The sequence below is a fragment of the Mus musculus genome, chromosome 10 (assembly GCF_000001635.26).
Source record: "Mus musculus strain C57BL/6J chromosome 10, GRCm38.p6 C57BL/6J".
Classification (NCBI taxonomy): Eukaryota; Metazoa; Chordata; class Mammalia; order Rodentia; family Muridae; genus Mus; species Mus musculus.
The window spans coordinates 3,845,251-3,867,944 of NC_000076.6; the positions used below are offsets into that span (position 1 = coordinate 3,845,251).

The 22,694-nt window shown below is 43.4% G+C and overlaps 1 protein-coding gene across 6 annotated transcripts in view; it reads left to right on the forward strand.

Annotated features, from left to right (window-relative positions):
• The window catches only part of Plekhg1 (pleckstrin homology domain containing, family G (with RhoGef domain) member 1), a 227,053-nt gene that overhangs the window by 105,000 nt on the left and 99,359 nt on the right, over positions 1 to 22,694 (forward strand). The window contains exon 1 of one of the 6 annotated variants that reach the window (XM_006512442.4): positions 14,307 to 14,607. The exons of 4 other annotated variants lie outside the window; for them this stretch is intronic. In XM_006512442.4, coding sequence (XP_006512505.1) covers positions 14,595 to 14,607 — 13 coding nt within the window. In that variant the 5' untranslated portion in view covers positions 14,307 to 14,594. Of the gene's footprint in view, positions 1 to 14,306; positions 14,608 to 18,273; positions 18,663 to 22,694 lie in introns of those variants that run through there. One more of the 6 variants, XM_006512443.4, reaches the window with a different exon arrangement.

Consider the following 22,694-nt stretch of genomic DNA (forward strand, 5'->3'; position numbering starts at 1 on the left):
CGCCTAGAATAGAGGAAATGTTGTACATAAATTCTTATACAGAGATTAAGTATGTTTCATTACTAGGAAGGAAGGGGGAATTATGAACATAATACAAATTTAGGATCGTGGCCTTAAAATGTAGATTTGTCATTATCCTTAGCTGTGTTCACAGCAAGTCAGCAGGGGCCCTTCTCCGTGTTAGTTCTGCTGTGAGTACGAAAGCTCCTGTCAGTCTAAAATAGTGTCCGGTGTCCTGGCTGTCCATGAGACTTGCTCTGGGAGCACTCCGGTCAGTGTCCTAGAACATGCCTTCCTTCTATGAAGATGTTTAAAGTCCACATGTCCTTTAAATCACTTCTTTGACAGTTTACATGGAAAATCCTGAGATGTCTAGCAGAAGCTTTTAGTGAGATCAAGGATCAGGCACTAAGGCAGAGAAAAGGGGGGAGTGGAGTGAGTTCTCCTGGCGAGGATCATTGTCTCTGTCCCCAAACCCCTAAGTTGGGAGGCAGGGGGAAAGCCATAGGATGCTATTGAGACACTTGTTAACGATGCCATAAACCCTTTGAAAATCTAATTGCATGCTAGTGAGTGTGCCCATACTTTCTGCCCATGGAGGTTGGTGGCACTGAGTACAGTGGTGGCCTTTTCCTCAGCCCCATTGGCCTGGCTTTGTGGCTGTGTGTCTGAATAAGAATGTCTCCATGTCACGTACACTGGCTGCCTCTCAATAGTTGAGGGATGAGTGAGTCATGAGCAGAGTTTTGCAAATGCTTCAAATCCAGACATAGATGGTTATCTAGGAAGAGGGAATGTCCCCGAGTTTCTCTGTATGAATGAAGCTGAGTCCTCTAAGACCAAAAAGCTATTTATGGAAGGATTATTTACATATTGTGCATTCAATAGAAGTCTATTATATCACCAAGAAAGTATGAAAAATTATGCTATAGCCAATCAAAAGTTTCTTGGTGTTAATTATATTGGTTGTTTTATGTACTTACATATTTTCTATGTCTAAATATATATTTTATATGTCTAAAATTCTATACACACATATATGCATGTATACTATACACACATACATGCATATACATACACACATATATATGAATATACATACATTCATACTCACACACACATATATATGGTGGAAGGTGAGAACATGCTGCCTTTGGCTAAAGGTTGCTTGAAACGGTTGTAAGCATGTCCTGTGAGGAATATTTTTTAAATATGTGAATTTTTTAACGCTTTCAGATTTCTCCAAGCACTAACATAGAATACATGTGATTATTTGATTCTGAAAAATAGAGACCGTGGGCCAGAGAGAAGGCTCGGTTATAAAGGTGCTTGCCATGCAACCCGCTATAGAAGCTGCCAACTTGAGTTCAATCTCTGGAAACCATCTGGGTTAGAAAGAGAAAAGCAACTCCACAAAGCTGTTCTCTGGCAACCATATGACTTCCATGTGTTCATTCGCTTCCCCATTCCCTCCCACAGTAATATTAATATTTTTTCTTAAAAGAGTACAAACCTGTATAGAGAATGTGTAAATTCCTGACCCTAAAAAACAAAAATGAATCTAATAGTAAAATTTTAATTCCTAATGTCCATAGACTAGCTTAGTCTGTTGTAAGCAATTGAAAGTTTGCTGAACTTGGACATGGGATAGCTGCTCTCCCGTTCTTTAGCCATTGGTGAGTTATTGTAGCTTTCTCAGTTTCCTGGGAATCTTTGTGGGGTGTCCCAGCATAGGACATTTGACCTTTAGGAGAGAGATATGAGTGGGGACAGAGAGTGGGGGTAAGTTAGACGACACTCAAATGGGTTGTACTGTGACTTGATCCCTGGGATTTGGGGAGGGGGCACACTATAGCCCAAGATAAATTTCTAATTCAAACTCTCTCCTGGGGCTGGCCCTGGGATGGGGAGTCCTTTTATGAAAGTTGTGCTTGCTCATTGAGAATCCAAGTGGCCCCAGCAGGGTTGTCAGCTCTGTACAGCTGGAGAGGAGGTTGGCTTCTCCACCTATTGAGACATGTGTTTACCCTGGCCAGCCTCACTGGAGGGAGAGGATGCAGACAGTCCCCTAGAGTGTAAAGGAACGGGGCCATGTTTTGTTTTCTAATACCAGGGCAGCTTTCTTATAAGAAGGATCAAAAATGTCCCCACATTTTTGATCTGCTTAGTGTCTGCTTAGGAGTGTAATCCTAGAGTTTTTTATAATCAACTCTTAGGGGTCTGCTTCTTGTGAACACTTGAGGCATTTGTTCTGTTTCTTGTTTATCTTTAATATAATGTTATAAGTAAAGACTAAACATTGATAATATATCAAATGGAATTCTGTAAGCTTCAGTAATTAAAATTTTGTTATTATAGTCACTTTTTAATCTATAAATTGTTTCTAATCATCCTTACTGTTTCACAATAATCAAATTCTCATATAGATTCTTTGTTCGTTCTTAGGGAAACTGAAGCTCAACTATGAGTGACCTTATCATCAAAGCTATCAACCTTGACCTTGTTATGTCAGTGATGGTCATTAAAAATCATTAGCATAATAATGATTTGACTCTTTAAGTTGACTATATATTATGAAAATAAGACATACAGGAAAATCCTATTTATTCCAGCTCATTAAAATATCTAGTTTTATTATTCTCATACACAGTTCCACAAACACATACACACAAGAGTACATGTACATACACATATGTACACACACACACATGCACAGAGTATGCTCTAGCAAGCATGTCTTTATGTAATTTAGCAAATTGGTTAAGAAAATATATATGTAAATACTGTAATGGTAATTGCTAAAAATTACTTGAGCGTGTGTAATAACATACAAGCACCTGTAAATGCCACTGGAAGTCAGACAATATTCAAAGCTCTAAAGCCCCTTAGTTTGTTCTTCCCTGACAATTGTGTATGATTGGAGATGGGAGTACGTGAATTCTGATCCATGTGCCAAATCTTGGGTTCAGTTCTTTGAAGGTGTGAAATGGTTTCACTAATCACTCTCATTCCTAGAGGTGTCTTGAAAATAAATTCATTTGATCATGATTTGGTCATTATTATCAAGATCACTCTCTCCCCCTCCCTCCCCCCACCCCCACCAAATAAGTGTATTTTGGGCAATCTTTTTCCTATAGCTGGTATAATGGTACAGTTCAAAGTAATATCAGATAAGAAGGTGGACATGCTACCTTTTGCCCATTACGTGCTCTTGTCATTCATTACTCACAACCAAAGTGCAACTGGCATCCAACCCGGGAGAACATGATGTGCCCTATAGACTGGATTGTTACCAATGTCTGCCATTATACGTTAGCTCTGTGCGCTGTTGGGCTTGGACAAACTTAGTATAGGGTGTAAGAGATTCTTGTATATTATTGGGTTGGTTTCATGTGGGGACAGAGAGGGTTCCCTGATTTATGCTTATTTAAAAACAAAAGATACTAATCCAAAACTATTGTCTAGAACCTCAGGACTTTGGTACCTGGTGGATATTCAAGAAAAGATGTTGTGAATCAATGCAAAATGACTACCGTGTCTTCAATCCCTGGAGGCGTCTATGCACCCGGTAACTGCCTGGTAATTGAGGTATTTAGGTATATATCCGTAGGTATTCTGGGATGCTGCTGTACCTAAATCCCTTCACCACCCTGGAAGATGGTGGAAGTCATGATGTTTCTCTACTCAACTTGATTCATACCACTTGGTTCCTTCCAATTCATCCATGAAAATACCCCAGCCCTGGTGACATTCTGTCAGCACTTCGTATGTACCAGGCTCAGCCCATATGCCTCTACTCAGTAAGTCACTGTTGACTCAGAATAGTCCTTAAGGCCACAGAAAACTAAACAAGGTTAAACGTGACAAGCCTGAATAATAATTAAAGTATATATTAATTAAATAGAAAATATTAATATCACATTTTTGTTATTTTTAAAATGTTAAAAATAAAAACATTAAGAATAATATTAAAAGTATATATTAATAATCAAAACATTCCCATTTTTGAATATTTTATTAAGGATCTTAATGAAGGCAATGGGCCTTCACAGCTAACCAAATAAGCAAAAAAAAAAAAAAAAAAAATCTTTTGACTTATAATGTAAATAAATGAAAACTTTGAAACTGTCTAATTTTCCTCCCCTTCTGGGGAATGGATACTGGCATCTCTCCACGGCCCCTGCTAGTTTTGCTAACTCTTATGTTTGGCATTGATAGAGCCAAATTTTAGATCACAAGTTTTGATAAATAGCTCACAGTGAGAATAATATTTATCCTTGACAGTGAGCAGGTTTTTATTGTCTCATGTAGGCCATGTGCTGGGGAAGATCCAGAGGGTCTTGTGAAGGGCCAGTGTTAGAGTGGGTCATGGGACAGCAGACCAGAAGATGTCCCATGTGTCACACCCATGGGAGAGGTACCTATACTGAAGTAAGGTGTTTTCACTCTTGAAAACACTCTTGAAGGTGTTTTCGGCTTAGCTGTCTCCTTCCCATACGCATGGCTGCCATCCACGATCTATCTGAATGATCCCACTAAGTTGAGTCCCAAAGTGCATCCTTAGGATTACAGTGCATCACCCTTCTGGAGATTTGTTAGCAGTTCTGGAGCCCCCAGCCCAGTTCCTTGGAATTGCAGGCTCTGGAGTGAGACTGTCAACCAGCCAAGTCTTACGGGAGAGTCTGATGCCAGCTCAGGGTAAACCTGAGGGCCAGATGACCCAAGATGATCCTTTGCCAGACTTCAGTTTCCTTTATAAAATGAAACATTAATAGTAAGAAAGTTCACTCTAGGGCTGGAGAGATGGCTCAGTGTTTAAGAGCACTGCCTGCTTTTTGAGAGGTCCTGAGTTCAATTCCCAGCAACCACTCAGTGGCTTACAACCATCCATACTAGGATCTGATGCCCTCTTCTGGCATGCAGGTGTACCTGCAGATAGAGCATGCATGATGCAAACATAAAGTCATTAGAAAAGGAGGGGGAGGAGAAGCTTAGATACTATGGTTTCTAAATCTGTGGTTTTATGAGATTTCTGTTTGCTAGTGTGTGTGTGTCTCTGCTGTATGTGTTTCCTGTGCCTTTTTTTGGCTATTTGGTTTTGTTTGTTTTGTACTCTTCCGGTTTGTTTATTTCTATCTCCTCCTCCTTCTAGTAGATTCTTGTTTGTCTTTTAATGAGAAGGAGCGAGAACCGATGTGGATTTGGATGATGGGAAGTAGGGGAGGATCTGGGTGGAGTAGGGAGAGAGAGAGAGACATAGTCAAGATATATTAATCACCTAAAGTTGCTATGCACTGAGCCCTTGTTAATTAAAAGCGATCCCTCCCATGCCTAAAGAAGTTGGGAAAGGAGTCAGCCTGCGAGCACAGAGCAGAGGCTGAGCACCTAGGAAGTACTCATAGTCAGCTGGCTGCAAAGGTGACTTTCCCTAAAACATTCTGAAACTTCAGAGACGGAAATTACGACGTTTACAGCTTCGTTTCGCCTGCTTCTGTGACTCGTCTTTAATACATACTAAGGGCTTGAAGAATTGGCTCAGCAGTGGTGAAGATTATCTCTTGTTCATGCAGAGGACTCAGATTCAATTCCCAGCACCCACCAGGTGGCTCACAACTATCTGCAACTCCAGTTCCAGGGGGATCTGACTTCCCCCGCCCACCTTGAGACTGGCAGGCCAATGGTCCTCTGGGATCTGGCTGTCTCTGCCTCCGGTGCTGAGATTATAGACCTGAGTAATGACTCCCAGTGCTTTTACAAGGTTCTGTGGATCCAACTCTGGTTCTTACTCTCACAAGGGAACCACTTTACCCACTGAGCCAGCTAACTCCTTGTGGGAATAGCAGTCCTGTTGGATTAGGGCCCCCACCCTTGTGATGTCATTTAATTTTAATTACTTCCTTGGGTGTTAGGGCTTTGGCAGCAATGATTCAGTCCATTGAGGGTTAGATCATACCTGGAAGAAAGGCTGGTGGGAGTGTGTGTGTGTATGTGTGTGTGTGTGTGTGTGTGTGTGTGTGTGTGTGTGTGTGTGCCATTGGCAATTGCATTCATCAAGCATTTGGTTCATGGTACCATTTACAATGACTGACGTAACAAAATGTCTAAATAGGTTAAAATCTAAATGTCTACAAGAGAATGGAATGCAAGGTCCATTTTGAAGGTACATCATCGGCGCGCTCATTTTTACAGATTATAAGTGGTTTAGCTCGTCTTCAGAGGCAACAAAATCAAAGTGATATTTATCCATGAGGAAGATATAAAAAAGCCACCAGCCTGTAACTTTTTCTTGGCCACTGGGTTTCCCCTAGGCACCTGAAAAGGGAGCATGTGCAGAAGGCCAGGCAACAGCCTGTGTTCCTGCACTCTGAGTGGAGCTACCAGTTATTCTACTTTTGCCTTACTGTGTAAGAAGAGGAGGTACCAGGGCTCCCCAGAGGAGATGAGCTGGAGCCAGGTGGACTCTTTATAAACCTCAGGATTGGGGAGGGAAAATTGGTGTGCAGTAAATAGTCTGAAGTCAGACCAGTTTGATCCACAAGCCCAGAGAAGCACCGGCTTAGATCTCTGCTCTTTTTTTTTCTTTCACATCAGCATTAGGGGAAAGTCGTAGGGTTTGTTTTTCTACCCCCCTCCTCTCCTCCCCCTGAGCTCCTGAGGGGAAGATATCACATATCAGAGAGGGCCCTATGTCTGAGAAGCCCCTCAGAGGCCTCAGTGTATTCGGATTTTTATCTTCAGAGTTCAGAAAGATATAAACACGGGTTGGGGACAGGACCAGACTTTTCTCCTTTCTAGGGAAAAAAACGCTAATGGTGGACTGGTGCCTCCAGACACCCTCTGAAGTGACTGGAGACCAGACTGACAAATGTTCCTCCAGGCCTCTCAGGCCTCCTTTCTCCTTGCAGCAAAGCCTAGTTGTGCAACCCTGTTTGTTTTGATGGGATTAAAATCTCCATTTCTAAGTCTCTACTCTGCCTATTGTTTTTCAAAAGGGACAAGAGACTAGTGAGACAGGAATATAATGTGTGCCGATTCTGGCATTTGCAACCAGTGGATCTTGGCTTATTTTTCAGAAGAGCAACAAAACCAAATTCCCCTGCCTGTTATACTCTCAACAATGTTGCTTCCTTCTCCTGATTCTCGCAGTCTCTTTCACTGTTATCAGACAAACTCCTTGGAAGCTTCATCCAACCCAGACTCCCACGTAGAATCTATTATATGCACCTAAAATAAAAACCAGAGTACCACCTTTAGATATTGACAGAATTCTCTTTCCAGGGGACATTTTAGCCAGGCCCTCTGTAAACCAGTCTGAACCAGCTGCAAAAGCAGCTGTAGAGCGGGAACAGCTACAGTTTTCTAGTCTCAAAGACACCTTATCACAGTGACTTTGTTCTATCTAGACTAATGGGAGGAGAGTACGGACTCCCTGGAGGTCTTTGAATCGACCACACTCTACCTTCTGAGAACAATAGTTCTGAATTGCAAGCTGCATCTAGCACAGCTCCAAGGATAGACCAGATTGGGGAGGCAAGGCCCTGAAAAGCTAGGACTGGGTGGAGTGGCCTCTTTGATGGTGACACTGCAGTCCCACTGCAAACTCGCCATGTTTATTATATGCAGTTGAACAGGGAGGCAGAGTTGGTTTGTATGGCTGAACAAGGAGGCGGAGTTATTGCATACAGATAAACAAGGAAGCAGGGTCATTATATACACTTGAACAAGGAAGCTGGTTTAGCTAATCTTCTTAGGAACAGTCTCTGTAGGAAACAGTTGTCGGAGTGTTACACACCAAGGAGGAGATGTGGACATTCTTTATACCCACTAACAACATTCACACCCCCACAAGGAGTGAAGGCTTGGCCATTCCCTGAACCTAGCCCAGGAAAGACTTCCCACTTTCCCATGAGTCTTAGGCACTGGGGTCCTTGATATGGCTCCGCCCATGTCACTAAGACACACACACTCAAGCATGCACACTCAAGCATACACTCATGCATACACTCAAGCATGCACACTGGCTCCGGGCTCCCTGCACTCCCTACATTTGTTTTGCTTTACTTTTGAAACAGAGCCGGGCTAGCCCAAGCTGGCCCCATGTCTCAGCTTTCTGGGGCTTATGAGCATAAAGTTTGCAGTTGTGTAGTTGATTCAACTTCATTTTTCATTTTTTAAGATTGATTTGGGGGAGTAGGGAAGGTATGCAGTGCATGCCACATGTCCAGAATAACATTGGATTCCCTGGATGTGGAGTTCCAGGTAGTTGTGAGCTGCCTGGTGTGAGTTCTGGGAGGTAGCCCCTGTCTTCTAGTAGAGCATCAAATGCTTTGGTTGGGATGTAGCCACACATTATGACAATACCCCTGTGCTGAAATGAGCCCTTTTTTGCTCATCTACTTGATAATTTGGGTTTCAGAATGCAACTTTGTAGACATTGGGATGATGTTAATGAGCAGCCAGAGCGTGACCTGAGAGGCAGACAAAGTAGACTGTCAGCTGATGCTGAAACCTGGGGAGGGAGTTTTACCCTTGCTGAGAGCTGAATTAGGAGTTCTGCTTCCTGCTGGGTAAGGAATCATGGGGATTACAGAGTCCAGCATGTCCCCGATTCATGCATCAGCCCAGGGTTACCCATGTTGGTGGGACCACTTTTAAGAGGCTAAATTGTCTTAAAGCCTGAAGGAAGTCGGTCTGTGGAACTATCAAGTAGGTCATGATGCCATTGCATCACCTGGAGTTGTGGAATCTTTGATTCATACCTTTGGAAATGTGTTTTTGAAGGCAAGAAACTGTTGCAGGAGATATTTTAAAAGGCATTTTCCTGAGCTAATGCCAGCTCCTCTCTGGCCCCAGCAACCTCACTGCCTCCATGGCTAGCCTCATGTACTGAACTGCCCACCCACCTTGCGGTTCTCTTGGAGCGGATTCTGCTCTCATTCCCAGCCACACATCCACTGTGGTCAGTGGTCCCAAATCCCAGAAACCCAGTAAAATCCAAACTCTAGAGCCTTGTAATTTATAAGTCAGGTTTATATCAGTAAATTCTCACCCGACAAAAAGCCCACACAATGAACTCAGAACCAATTGATATAAATTGCCCACCTAGATAAGACAAACTGTCTTGTAATTATCCATCCCTTATAAGATATTCATAGCTACCTGTGGCTATTTAAAGCCACGTGGAATCTGGATCGTCTTTCTCTTCCTCCATCTTCCCTCCTTCTCCTCTCTGTCCTTTCCCATCTCTAAAAATCTCTTCCTGTCTTCCATTTCCACTGCCCAATCACTGGCTCTCACCTTAACTTGTGCCTGCCCTCACCTTCATATAGACATCAATTTCCAAGAAGCTCTAGATCTCTCATCTTAGTAGTTGAGGTATAATCTGGATCCAAGACATGGTAGCCACTCAGCCAGGATAACAAGGTCCAGGAGAGCTGGGACCCCACACATCCCAATCCCTGACCTTGGTTCCTTTCCACACCTCTTTTCATGCACAATAAAAGATGATGCTGATTGTACAAAATAAGTTTAGCTTTGGGGGTGCTTTGTATTCCTCAACCAGTAAGGTGATAACTGGGAGTAATGGGAGAAGCTTGACTCCTTTTTACTTTTGGAGTGGCTTAATTCACTGGATCTTACCGTTTTGCTATGACTAATTCATCTAGACCCTTAAGTCAGTGTTCCGTTCAAAGCCATATTAACAACTGGGTAATTATCTCTGGCTTCAGGTCCTATATATAGCACAAATGGCTAACTGGATACACGTGGTTACTTCCTATGGCCCCTAGAAGCTTCAAGACAGAGTAGACTCACCAGCTTCCCATCTATCAGCACATTCCTTTGTGCCTCCTTCTTTTAGATCGCTGATGTTCATTTTACTCTGAAAGTGCTGGGTAGGGAAATTTGAGGTGCAGTTTATATTTATGAAAAGACCCCATCCACGTGGCCAGACAATAACAGTCTCTGTCTATGCAGCTCTGCCCAGTGTTTAGAATAGGAGAATACACACGCACACACACACACACACACAAAGAGAGGGAGAGAGAAGAAAGAGAGAGAGAGAGAGAGAGATTAAAAAATAAGATCATTTCAGCTTAGAAAAGGACAGTTCCTGAAAGAGGACCTGTTAGAATAAGCATTGCCTTAACTATGCTGTGTAACTCTGTGGTCTATACACACAAGGGAACAAAATCAGCTTGGGTGATCGGCATCTGTATGAGCACCCTGGGCCCACAGGCAGTAAAGCATCCTGACAGGTGGGCCTTTTCTCCCCACCTCGCACCTCTTACCTGCTTCTTCTCAGATTTCAGATGCCAGTTCACACATCTCTTCCTCAGGAAAGTCCCTCCAGATTGCTACCAGCAAACCCCACCCCTTCTTCTGTCTTTCTGTGACCCCCTGAGCCTCTTCAACCAGATGCACTTCTCATGAGGTCACCTGCTCAGATCACCGTCCTAAATCTAGCTCCCTAGCCGAACTCTAGGTGGGCAGAGGATAAGAGTATTTATTACCTAGATGGGCTTTAAAAGTGGCATCTTCAGTATTTTACAGCAGTAAGTTGGCCTAAGGACTGAGGCAATTCTAAACTCCTATCGTGGAAGCAATAGCAAGCCAGAATCCTAAGGCACGGGGAGAAGGTGGCCACTGAGGGATACAGAGATAATACCCCAGGCTCCCCCAGAACCAAAAGGTACAAAGTAGCCTTCTTGCTCCTCACTGTGAAAGCCAGCCTCCAGGATGGCTCTAGTTAGTAGTTCTATCAAGAAGTAAATGGTTACCATTTCCATAAGAGAAGAAAAGTAAAGCTTAAGGCTCATGGTCTTCTGGGGAAAAAAAATGCACAGAACCCTGAGAGTAAATCTCTAGTAAGTAAAGAATCACATGGAGACAAAACAGGATTGTTTTTGTGTTTTCCTGTCGTGGGCATCCGCCCAAGGTGAGAATAAATAGGACAACTGAGGACTGGGAAGAGCCTAGTCAATAAAGTACTTGAAGCATGAAGACCTGAGTTTGGATGTCCAACATCTGGCGAAAAGCCAGCATGTAGCAGTGATAATCCTAACACTGGGAACATGGAGACAGAAACACCCATAGAGTTTTCTTGCTAGCTGATCTTTCTGAACCAATGGACTCCAGGTTGAGTAAGAGACCCTGACTCAAAAAAATCAGGTGGATCTCAATAGAGGGAAACAGTCAAAACCCACCTCTTACTCAACACGCTCACATGCGCATGTGAACACGTATGTATGTACACACATACAGTTGTACACAAACATACACAAAAGGACCTGAACGGCTTTGCAGGTAAAGGTCCTTGGTACAAAGCCGTGTAGGATCAATTCAACGCCTGGTATCAAGAAGGTAGAAAGAATGAATTCTCTCTCAAAGGTTTCTATCTGATTTCTACGTATACACCATGGCACTGGTGTGTCTACACACACACACACACACACACACACTCACACACACACTCACACACAGTTTTTCAGTATGAAAAAAACAAAACAACAACAAAAAAAAAGTAAATAAAGAAAACCACCAACTTAGAACTCTCTCCCAGTGAACAGGTAACCTGTGCAGGGATTGAGTGTCTGAAACATAGCAGGATTCAAGCAGTAAACCAGACCCTCATGGTGAGGTGTAAGTGGCCATCCAAACCAGATGAGGAATTCTGTTAGAACACCTCAACAGTACTTTTCTCATACTGATAGGACATAATCAAAGGATTTAGTTTGCCTGTCTGTCTCTGTCTGTCTGTGTTCTGCTAGAATATAAGCTCTGGAAAGGCAAGATTCTTCCTCCTTTATCCTCACCTGTGCCTTTAGTGCCTGAGATAATACATAGCCCATAATAACAACTCAGTAAGTCCTGGTGAGCAGACACATCAGCAGGTAGCTCACATGAAATACATCTGTGATAATTAAGCGTTTATTTCATTACCTAGACTCAAGCAAGTTAGAAACAGTACCATTTGGCATTAGACCTCAGAGTAAAAGCCCATGGATGATATTCTGAAGAAGTGTGTGAACGCAGACTGCCTTTGGCCTTTCAGACCAAAGATCCCAGAACAGTATGTCAACCCAGGAGCTGCAAGACACTAGACTCACATCCCTGGCTCACTGGAAGGATTTAATGGGGACTTCCTTCTTTAAGAAGTAGATGTGGCAAAGGGAACCTGGCCAGAGATGCTACAGCAGACTGCCTTTCCCTCCAACCCTAGACAACCCACTGGGACCCTAGAGGAACCAGAGAACTGCATTAGGTAAAGAGAGCCAGTCCCAGAGAGGAACTGCTCAGATGCAGTCACAGCTGAGCATCAAACTCTAGATCCACAAGCAGGTGGAAGATATGCGCCTCTTCCCCTCTCTTCTTGCTACATACTACTGGTGCTTCCAATTAGCAAAACCTGCCTGGACACCTGAAGGAAAGAGCACAAGGTATCCACCTCTAGAGACAGAATACCCTAGAAAGCTGGAGGTGGGGTGCAACTGTGTTCAGCACATAAGGATTGCCATTGTGTGGATTTATTTTATCCCTTTTGTGTTGTAATGCCCCAAACCATACTCATTAACAAAAAAATGTAGAGATAACATTCAAGGGAGAAATAAAAGAGTTGGCTGCATCCACTGCCTCACCAAAGGCTAATGTCTATATGTGGTCTCCCTCCCTCTTCTTTTTCTCTTCTTATATTTGCAAAGGATCTGATGGGGTTTTATTTAAGATGAACCACAAGAAATTTGGCTACACTTGTTTTGGGACCTAATTAAGAACGACCTGTCTTGAAACAGAGAGCTCTCTCCCCCTTCCTTTGTTCTGTTAGTGTAAACAAGTTACTTCATGAGCCCCTGTGGGAACTGGGATTAGGCAAGCACAAGGGCTCCCTGAAACTTGCAGCAGGTTTCACTCTCTCAGTTTGGATCCCAAGTCATTAACTATAAGATGAAAGATGAGCCCGGCCCCACCGAGTTTACTCTGTGAGGTTGCATGGGAAACGTGCATGAAGGCAGCCTAAAAGAACCGGATTTTACTGTCCAGAGTTTCTCTCTCTCTCTCTCTCTCTCTCTCTCTTGCTTGAAGGACAGATTGAGAACATGGGAGAGAGATGAGCTAAAAAAATAAATAAATAAGAGCAAATGTATACAATCATGATGGCTCCTATCTGCAGCACACCACACAGCGGGCTCTCCACCGCTCACGACACTTGTCATTACTGGATTTGAAGCTTGCCCCATCCTGCTTGTCAAGAGCTTCCAAGAAGGGGAAATTGGTGTCCAGGAGCAGCCTCCAGTGTGAAACCTGGGGCTGAGTGGCTGCCTCTAAGTGAAGGCCAGTGGCGGGTGAGGCTGTTAAAGCCAAGAGAGGGGGGTCCTCAAGCCCTTGCTATTTACACTGCTCTGCCTTCACCATGGTAACACATGGGCAATTCTGACTGTTGTGATTGCATGCTCCGATCTGTGGTCCTCCTGGCCTTTAGTTTAGAACAAAATCTCCCAAAGCCTGGAGCCATAGGCACTTCCTACTGAGGGAGTGCTTTTCTGGGATATGTGCTGTTTCTGGCCAGGTACACATTTTGCCTGAGTGGGATTGTTTTCATGGTCAAGATCAAATGAACACATGCTCCAACCATCCCTCTCCAGACCTAGAAATTAGTGTCCCCGGAGATAAATTCATTTGCTCATAGGCCATGCATCAAACTTCAACAACCCTGTGTCGTTTGTAGTTTGGGTGGTACAGGTCTCCCCTTCCCCCGCCCTGTGATGCTTGGAGGTGATATTAGTAAGGGCAACGTGTTGGAGTGGGATCCTGCACTGACTTACATTTGTTCCAAGTGGCTGGCCTGTGTCTCCCTGCAAGCTTATACCCTCACCTCTGCTGTTTTGATAACTGTCTCTGAAGCTACCCTCAATGGGTTTATGCAACAGCTGGAAACAGCTGGCCACAGAGTCTTCCTCTCACCCTAGTGCACCCCAGGGAGCTGTGTTGGCAAGGAGAGGGGGAAGCTAGCAAACAGGGGCGGGGAGGGGGTTGCCTCTTCTGCTGGGGCATGAAAACGGTGGCTCCTCTGAAACTGTACAGATTCTTTTATTTTTTTAATTTGCATTTTGGAAAGACAAAAACGTGGGATTTCAGCTGCACACCCAAGCTTCTGCTCAAGTTCAAATACATTGTGTCAGTGTTCGCAGAAGGAGAGATTGTGTGGAATGCCTCTGGCTATGAATGGATTTGATGTTTGTTATCTCCTGGGGGTGGGTAGGGAGGGATGTGTCTAAAAGCCAACTGCGTGCTCCAGGGATAATTCTTCCATTGTGCTTTGCACAGCGAGTCTTCCCGAGGTGTCCTTAAAGATGGGACTGATAGATAATTGAAAGCAAGAAGCTATTTGTAACATACTTGCTTCCTTGCTATCTGAACGCTGCTCAGTTCAGAAATAACTAAGACTTGATTTCAGTGCTCTGGAGAATAAAGGCCAATGTCCTAACAAAAAGAAAAAGAGCTAAGGCTCGTCTTCAGCCCAGAGACATGAACCAGTCGGGACACCTGCAACAGAGCAAGAGTTGAGAATCTGGAAGCAATTTGGCCATCACATTCCCTGCATGGCTGATCACGGTAGGAATACAAGGAAGAAACTAAATCCTAAATTGGTTTGGAGGGTGGGCTGTGAAAACCAGTGTTTGCAAAGAAGTGGGTGCTGCAGGTTTGTTTGCTCAGATGTTTGCTTAGTTTTGTTTTTTGAGACAGGGTTTCTCTGTGTAGCCAAGGCAATATTGGAACTCGCTCTGTAGACCCGGCTGGCCTGGAACTCACAGACATCCTCCCAAGTGCTGGGATTACAGAGAATCCTCCAGAGACGTCCCTAAAGATGGTGTAGCGGGGAGTTTGGGGGAATAACTAGACTTTTCTATTGATGGACTATGTAACTATGTGCGTAGTTCTGTTTCTCTCAGTGGATTTAGTTCTCCAGAGCAAACGGAAAAAGATTTTCACATTTCTTCTCCAATAGGCTGATGATTTACATGCACCTTAAACCACCATCTGCCACTGATAGTAAAGACTTTCTAACTAGGTCACAACAAAGACAGGTAGCTTTGAAATCATTTTGCTTACAGACAAGCCCTTTGGAAAGAAAATTGCCAGGTCACCCTTTGTTTGGCCAAGTGTGTGGTCAAACACCTGTGTAATGACCATAAGACAGATGTAGCTAGGGATATTCTCTGGGCTTAGAATATAGGCAGAGTATCTGCAGTGCACAGGGGATTAGTTCACTACCACTCCTCCTCAGGAGAACGTCCATGTGCCCTTCAAAGGGACTCCTAAGCAGATGTGGGCTGTTAGGGATATGCCATTGACTTTCATATTCATCACATTTTTCCTGTGATGTATTCAGAATATGTAAAATTACCTATCTCTGTGCTGAAGGAAAACTTCTAATAGACTAAACACAAATTGGGAATGCGTTGTGGAAGCCTGCGCATCAGAAAAGAGTTGGTTTCATTGGTTGTCTTAGGAAATGGGAGATAAGGACAGTATTTAAAACCAAAGAAGGTTCTTCTTCCCTGCAAGGCTCTCCAGCACTCAGCTGCTATGCTTTATATAGAAACTATGGCATATGCTTTTAAATGTCTCCTGCAATTTTCAGCTCCTTCATCTGAACCCATGATGCAACTTTATAAAGTTTTCTGACCCTGTATAATTTGAGGCTAACTCCTTCCTTGAGTTCCCCTTTTCCTTTCCTGCCATGTCTGGGGTATCCCTTGTCCAGTGTCTTGGCGCTGTTGGATGGCTTCAGAATTTGCAGTGTTTCAGTGGGACCAGCCTTGAAGTCCTGGTGGCTATACTGCATGCATACCTCCTCTCGTTATCCTAAACAACTAAACAAAACCACTGTAGTCTCTGCTAGCATCCCAAGGCAGTTCTTAGAAGAGGAGACAGGCTAACTCTTGGCACAGGGCAATGACCCTGTGACTTTCCCAGAGGAAGCTACAGTTTTCGCTCATAGCTTTTACCTATACCAAGAAAGATTTTAGGTATTTGGGTTTTTTTAGTGTGCACATGCATGCTCACATGTGCTCCTGGATGAGTTCATACCCAGGTGGATGCCAGAGGACCCCTCTGGGTGTCATTTCCTAGGCACTTTGCACCTTGTGCTTAAGATAAAGTCTTTTTTTGACCTAAAACTTGAGGAACAGCACCCAAGTAGGCTAGGGTAGCTCACCTGTGAGGTGCAGGGACCTACCTGTCTCCTCCCATCTCATTGTCCCTGAGATTGTGTGTGTGTGTGTGTCTGTGTGTGTGTGTCGTCGCCTCTAGGAACTGAACTCAGTTCTCATGCCTGCAAGGCAAAGACTTTCCTAACAGCCATCTCCCTAGCTTAAGACTTAGTTTCTAGCACAGAGTATACACCCTACTCTGAAAACCTGACTGAAAGACTGGGAAACCAGAAACCCACAGATCTCAGAGCACTTGGAGTGTTGACATAATATCACAAATGGAAAATTCCAGATGACAAAAACGTTGTCTCCTGCACCAATGTATAGCAAATGTTGTCATGAATTAATTTCATTTTATGTGCATAGGTGTATGTATATGCTATGAAAATGAAAAACACTGTGTCTATGCCCAAGATAGACAATGTATATATGAATATTTCAAAATCCAAAAAAATCTGAAACCCATCAATCCTGAGCATTCCGGCAAGGAATAGTCAGCTTGTGGTGGGATGGATTCCAGGCTGTGGCAAACTCTAGGAAAGGTTTGCATTTTTACTGACAGAGGACTTTCTCATCCTGCTGACTTTCAGGCCACCTGCTGGCTCAAGTTTTCTTTTCTTGCTAGCTTGTGTTCTAGTTACTCTAGATATGTCCCTGTTACATGATATTCCTCGGGGCCTCCATCCCTCATTCTAGATGACAACATGGGAAAGTCTCCTCCTCCCAATTGTACCAGTGCTACAAGAGGATTCAAAAAGAGTGACTTTGCAGCAATGTATCTTTATCCACGAAGGACGATACATGTGTATCTGATAGTGTGACTAATCTCACTGTGTTTGGAGAGGTTTGCTGAAAGCTTACTCTGCGTGTAATAAGTACCTGTTTGACCAGGAGGAACCACAATAATGGAGGCTGTGGAGACTTAGATAGGAAGATGGAGGGGATTTGTCAAAGTGGAAAGGAGGGTATATCTGGGCTCTGGTGTAGGTTCACAAACACTGATGAGAACAAAGAGACCACTATGGTGGTCGCAAAAGGAAAAGTAAGGCTGTTTCCACAGGCTGGGGCATAGGGGAGGAGGCTTCCTCTCACCAGGTCTCCTAGCATCCTGACTTCATGATGTCAGTTGATCTGGTGGACATGAGAGAACAAACATCCTACCACAGTGTCTTCCAAACATGCAAGGCTGTCTAAATTGATGAGTAGAGAAGCCCGAGTGTGCACAGACCCATTCAAAGGAAACAAGCATTAACACAAATTATCCTATTATGTTGTTAGCTCCAAATCACCTAATAGGCATGATAGAAATTGCTGTATTAAAGTTGATTTGCGAATGCCGGGTTGGTTTTTTTTTTTTTTTTTTTTCATAACCACAGCTGAAGGCTTTCAGTGGAATGTGTACTGAAAAGCGTCTGATGGTGTGAGATCATTAAGTGTAAGATGATGGAGATCCAGTCTTGGGTAATGGGCATTGGAACTTTATCTCAGGATAGTCATAGCGTTTTATTTCACTTTAGTGTGTGTGTGTGTGTGTGTGTGTGTGTGTGTGTGTGTGTGAGTGAGAGAAAGAGAGAGAGAGAGAGAGAGAGAGAGAGAGAGAGAGAGAGAGAGAGAGAGAAAGAGAGAGAGGTGTGACATTTTTAAAGACAAGTGGCCTTAGGAAAACTTAAAATCCCAAATGAGTCCAATTTACTGAAATGTGCAAATTAAATATAATAGAATTTAACAGTTTTTCAATAAAAAAGAAGAATCCTGCACATTTTGATTTTAGGCATTTGCCTACAGGCAGAACTTTTAAAACGCTTCTTTAAAGTCCAGTGCAACTCTGCGGACTGAGCTATCCAGGCTGTTAACTGGCGATTAAGGTTACCCAGGGCACCCTGAACTGGGCGCTAGTCAGTCCTGTACCCCCTTTAAAAGCTCTGTTAAAGTTGCATGATTCACTTTCAAACAAGCTTGTAAATCAGGAAGTGAACTTGAAAATCTCTGACCGCCAGAACTAACTCCAGCTCATTTTAATGTGAGGCTTGTGAAGAACTCTGGCCTGAGCCAGAAGGTAAAAGCCAAAGGGCTTTCAGGCTGTGGGCTGCATTTGATGTGCACAAAAGAGTGCAAGCCATAGGGTGTCTCTCAGAGAAGCTAAGTTTTCGACTAACCCACAGTGGGTGTCTATTGTCCTATTTCTCAATTGAATGATGTCATGTTTCATTTAGACTCTCTGCGATGCTGAAGTCTGTGGTCTATGCACGAGGGAAAGGCAGCCAGAAAGTTGCGAATCAGGTTTTTTGTAAAGCCTTTGTGTGTTGGGTTTGAAAGATAAAAGCTGACTCATGCAATATTTCAGCACAAGACGCTGCACAGACTAGTAAGGGCTTCTTGTCTTACCTGACTGGGCGCCCAGTGCGGCCACTGCACCAGCTGAAGACAGACATGTTCAGCCTCGGTGGAGAGCAGGTAGGTGCTGGTGGAGGTGTTTGCAGGGAAATAAACACTAGTTCCTTCCGTCTCTTAGCAGCTGAAGCAGCAGCAGCCAAGAAAGGGGAGAAACTTTCACAGGGGGTGGGGGGCTTTCTTTACAACACTGTATTGACAGAAGCTCGGAGTATGCAGCACACATGTCCTGGTGCAAACGCTATGCATGCCCTGAAGTTTTCTGACAATGGAATTCATCTAAATTATCCTTATCCCACCCCCTTGCATCTGAACTGAAGTCCATATTAAATTGTTTTTGCTTGTTTGCCTTTAGTTTGGCTTTGATCTCCCCTTAAAGTTAGTTTGAAATAACCGGAGAGCTCATGTTCCCGACTCCCTCCGGGGAGAAACTTCCAAGCACACACTGAATGCTTCACACTGTAATATTCTTGTTTCTTATTGTGGTTCTGGCGAGCTGAGCTGGGGAGAGGAATAAACACTTGCAGACTTTGCGCTTTGCAGCTGCATCAATGCAGCTTAGCCTGAGGCGCATGGCAACCAAAGTGAACTATGGAAATTCAGTTTGTTTGAGTGTTCTGTTGGTAGAAAATACTTTTATTAAAAGAAATTACTGGGATAGAGAGGCAGCTGGGCTTGTATTCAATGTTATTATCTACTGGAATTAACTTTATACTGTCTTACTAATTTTCTCAACTTTGTGATGTCGACATTTTTCATGTGTATAGATTTCACTTTATCATATTTTGTATATGAGAATCAAATTATGTTCACTTAAGATGTTTATGTATTTGACACAGATAGGGGCTGTGGTTTTAATTCTCTTAAGTAATTTGGGCAGATTTTGAAAGCTATTTGAAAGGTTATTGAAGAAAAAAGATATTTTTAGATAAACAGTCAAAGAAAATAACCCATTTATTTCTACTTGGGAAAAGTCATGTTAGTATTTTACAATATATCCTTTTTGTGGCAGTAAATTGGTATCTAAAATTTAAATTTCAGAGCTCATTCACATTTATTAACCCATTCGTCTTTGCTCAGCTATGTATTTTGAACACGCAGCTTCCTCTCCCTTTAAGGACGTTTTGCATTTACTCTGACCCTATTGTTGGCATTTCAATTTCCCTTCCAGCCCTCTCATGAAGAAAATGTTTAATGTACTTTGGGGAGGGTTTATTTGCCAAGTGCTATTGTCAATCCCTTGGAATTCTGTCTTTCCTCCTCCTGCTTTAAGATGTCATTTTGCTTCATGCCTTCTTCCAGACAGCAGAGATGTTCGGGAACAGCGTGAGTTCCACACAGATGAGGCTGGAGTTTGTGACTCTTTTTCACTTCTTGAGTCCAGAAGTTTCATACTAGCAGGAAAGTACTGTTCAAAGTGAAACTGGAACTAGTTATTTTTCAATTTAAATTAGAAACAAGGGTGGTGGTTTGTTTCATTTTTTCCATGGCAAAGTCAGCGATAAACTTTCCCGGCTAAAACCTGGCATCAGTACCATATAAGACATCACTAGCATGGAGTTGGTACTTGTGCCAGTTAGGAATGGACAATGTGGGCATCAACTAGTGACCTTCTGGTTACTTCTGGATTGGAGTCATAGGTTGTGTGGGCTTGGGAAGGCCATCTGGTCCAGCTACCTCACTATCATGGGATGAACCAATGATGTGGTCAACTAAAAGGACATGAACCAGAGCAAACACACGCATGCTCTGACGGGAAGAAAATATCATGCATGGTATTTCTACTCTACTGTCTGATCTCTATCGGTGGGAGATAGATTTATACATACATAAACATGTACACGTACACATACCGCACATATCACAAATACCAAATACAAATATAGGCATACACATACACACAAACACACACATATACCATATATACCATGCATACCACAAATACCAAACACACACATGCACACACACATATACACATATACACACACCATATATCACACACACATACAAACACATGCATACACACACATATACATACATCACGTATACCACACACACTCATACACACACAGACACATACTATATAAGCTTTCTGGGTACAAATACCAAGCGCTTTAGACAAGTAGCTTAGGTTGTGTTATTTTCTCATCTCCAAACTTCTCTTTGCCCTAATAGTTTATGTATCCCTGTGACAGACTAGAAATTAAACTGTAATCTCTATTTCATGGTCCAATTATGATTGCTGTGTACCTAATCTCTCTGAGGTTAGGATGATTTAGTTCTTCTTTTCTCTTTATGAAATCTTTTAAACATGATGAAATCCACAAATTTCAAGGTTTTTGTGGAGGAACGAAACCCTTGGAGGGAGGCTATGGGTAATTTTGATGTGTAGCTTTTATTACAGAAGGTGAATCTGCTTAGGTAATCTCTTACTACAAACCAAATCACTCCCAAACCTCGGGAGTTAGAAACAGCAATAGTCATTTATAACCTCTCAGGGTTCCTGTGAGCTGGGAACTCAGGAGACACTGTGCCCAAGTGCTTTTTCTGACTTGGGTTATGTGAGGCCGTTCATCTACAGGATGGGAATGCATGGGCTGAAGGCATCTCATTTGCTCCAGTAGCTAGGGCTGGAGCAGCGAGGGCTTCTGAACAGCCCTGGATTTCCCCGAATGGCAGCTTCCCCCAGCATGGCTGCCCCCTCCCCCAGCATGGCTGCCCCCTCCCCCAGCATGGCTGCCCCCTCCCCCAGCATGGCTGCCCCCTCCCCCAGCATGGCTGCCCCCTCCCCCAGCATGGCAGGTCAGGAAGTGAGCTTCTTCCTATGGTGATTCGGAGGTTCCAGCTCCCTTCCTGCTCACCATGCTGGAGGCTCTAGAGCCACTCTCCTGTCAGAAGCAAAGTCCCTTCTTATATCCAGAGTCACCAAGCCTCCATGACCCTTACAGATGCTTTTCCTCCAACCACCTACAAGCTCACCAAAAAAGAGCCTGGTCATGGCCTCTATGTGGATAAAACTGGCTTATGTCAGCCGGGTGTGGTTGCGCACGCCTTTAATCCCAGCACTTGGGAGGCAGAGGCAGGCGGATTTCTGAGTTCGAGGCCGGCCTGGTCTACAGAGTGAGTTCCAGGACAGCCAGGGCTACACAGAAAAACCCTGTCTCGAAAAACCAAAAAAGAAAAAAAACAAAAAAAACACTGGCTTATGTCACAGTAGTAATGGTCAAAAGATCTACCTGTGATACCCATGAGTTCTCCGACCCTATCTACTGTTAGCTGGCAATTTGGAATGTAGAAAGAGAAGGTAGCTCTGGGAAGGAAAGCAGAATGGTATACACATGAATCTTTCACTCAAAGCAGAATAAAAAGGTATCTGCCAGAGATCCCATCTGGGTCCATTTGTCATGGAAAATCAGCAGTTCCACTGTGTCCAGCAGTTTTATCTCCCTCTCTTTCTCCTTATCCCTAACATCATTTTACATGCATGGATATAGTAATAGAGGAAGGGTTTTGCACATCACTCACTCACCATTATTTGAACAACAATGGATAAGCAGATAACTTTAAATAGTCATTGTAATTTTAAGTTATGTGTATGTGTGTCTGTGTGGGGTTATGTGCACATGTATGCAGATGCCTACAGTGGCCAGAAGAGGGAGTCAGATCCCCTGGAGCTGAAGTTACATGCTGTAGAAATGTTTGATCCTGATCTGGGGGTTTCTACCCCATCTTTGATTATTCAGTTACTGGATAAAAAAGACACACAACTTTTATTATTTACAATAAGCCTTAAACAGCACCAGAGCTGGGTAGATATCTACCCTCTATGCTACTAAAATCTATTTTCTATCCATAACCCTGAGTTATTACTTACAATGTTTCATTTGAGCTGCTCTTAACTCCAACTGGTCAGACCTGAGTCTTCTTTTCTTGACTTACCTAACCCATGGTGACTTCCTCTTCTTCCTCTCCCTTGCCCTTTCCATTTCCCCCCTCCCGTTTCCCCTCCCTCTTCCCTGTCCTTTTTCCCCTCCTCCTCTCTCTGTTCCCCTCCAACCCCATAAGCCCAGGAACCCTCAATCCTTGTGTCTCTTC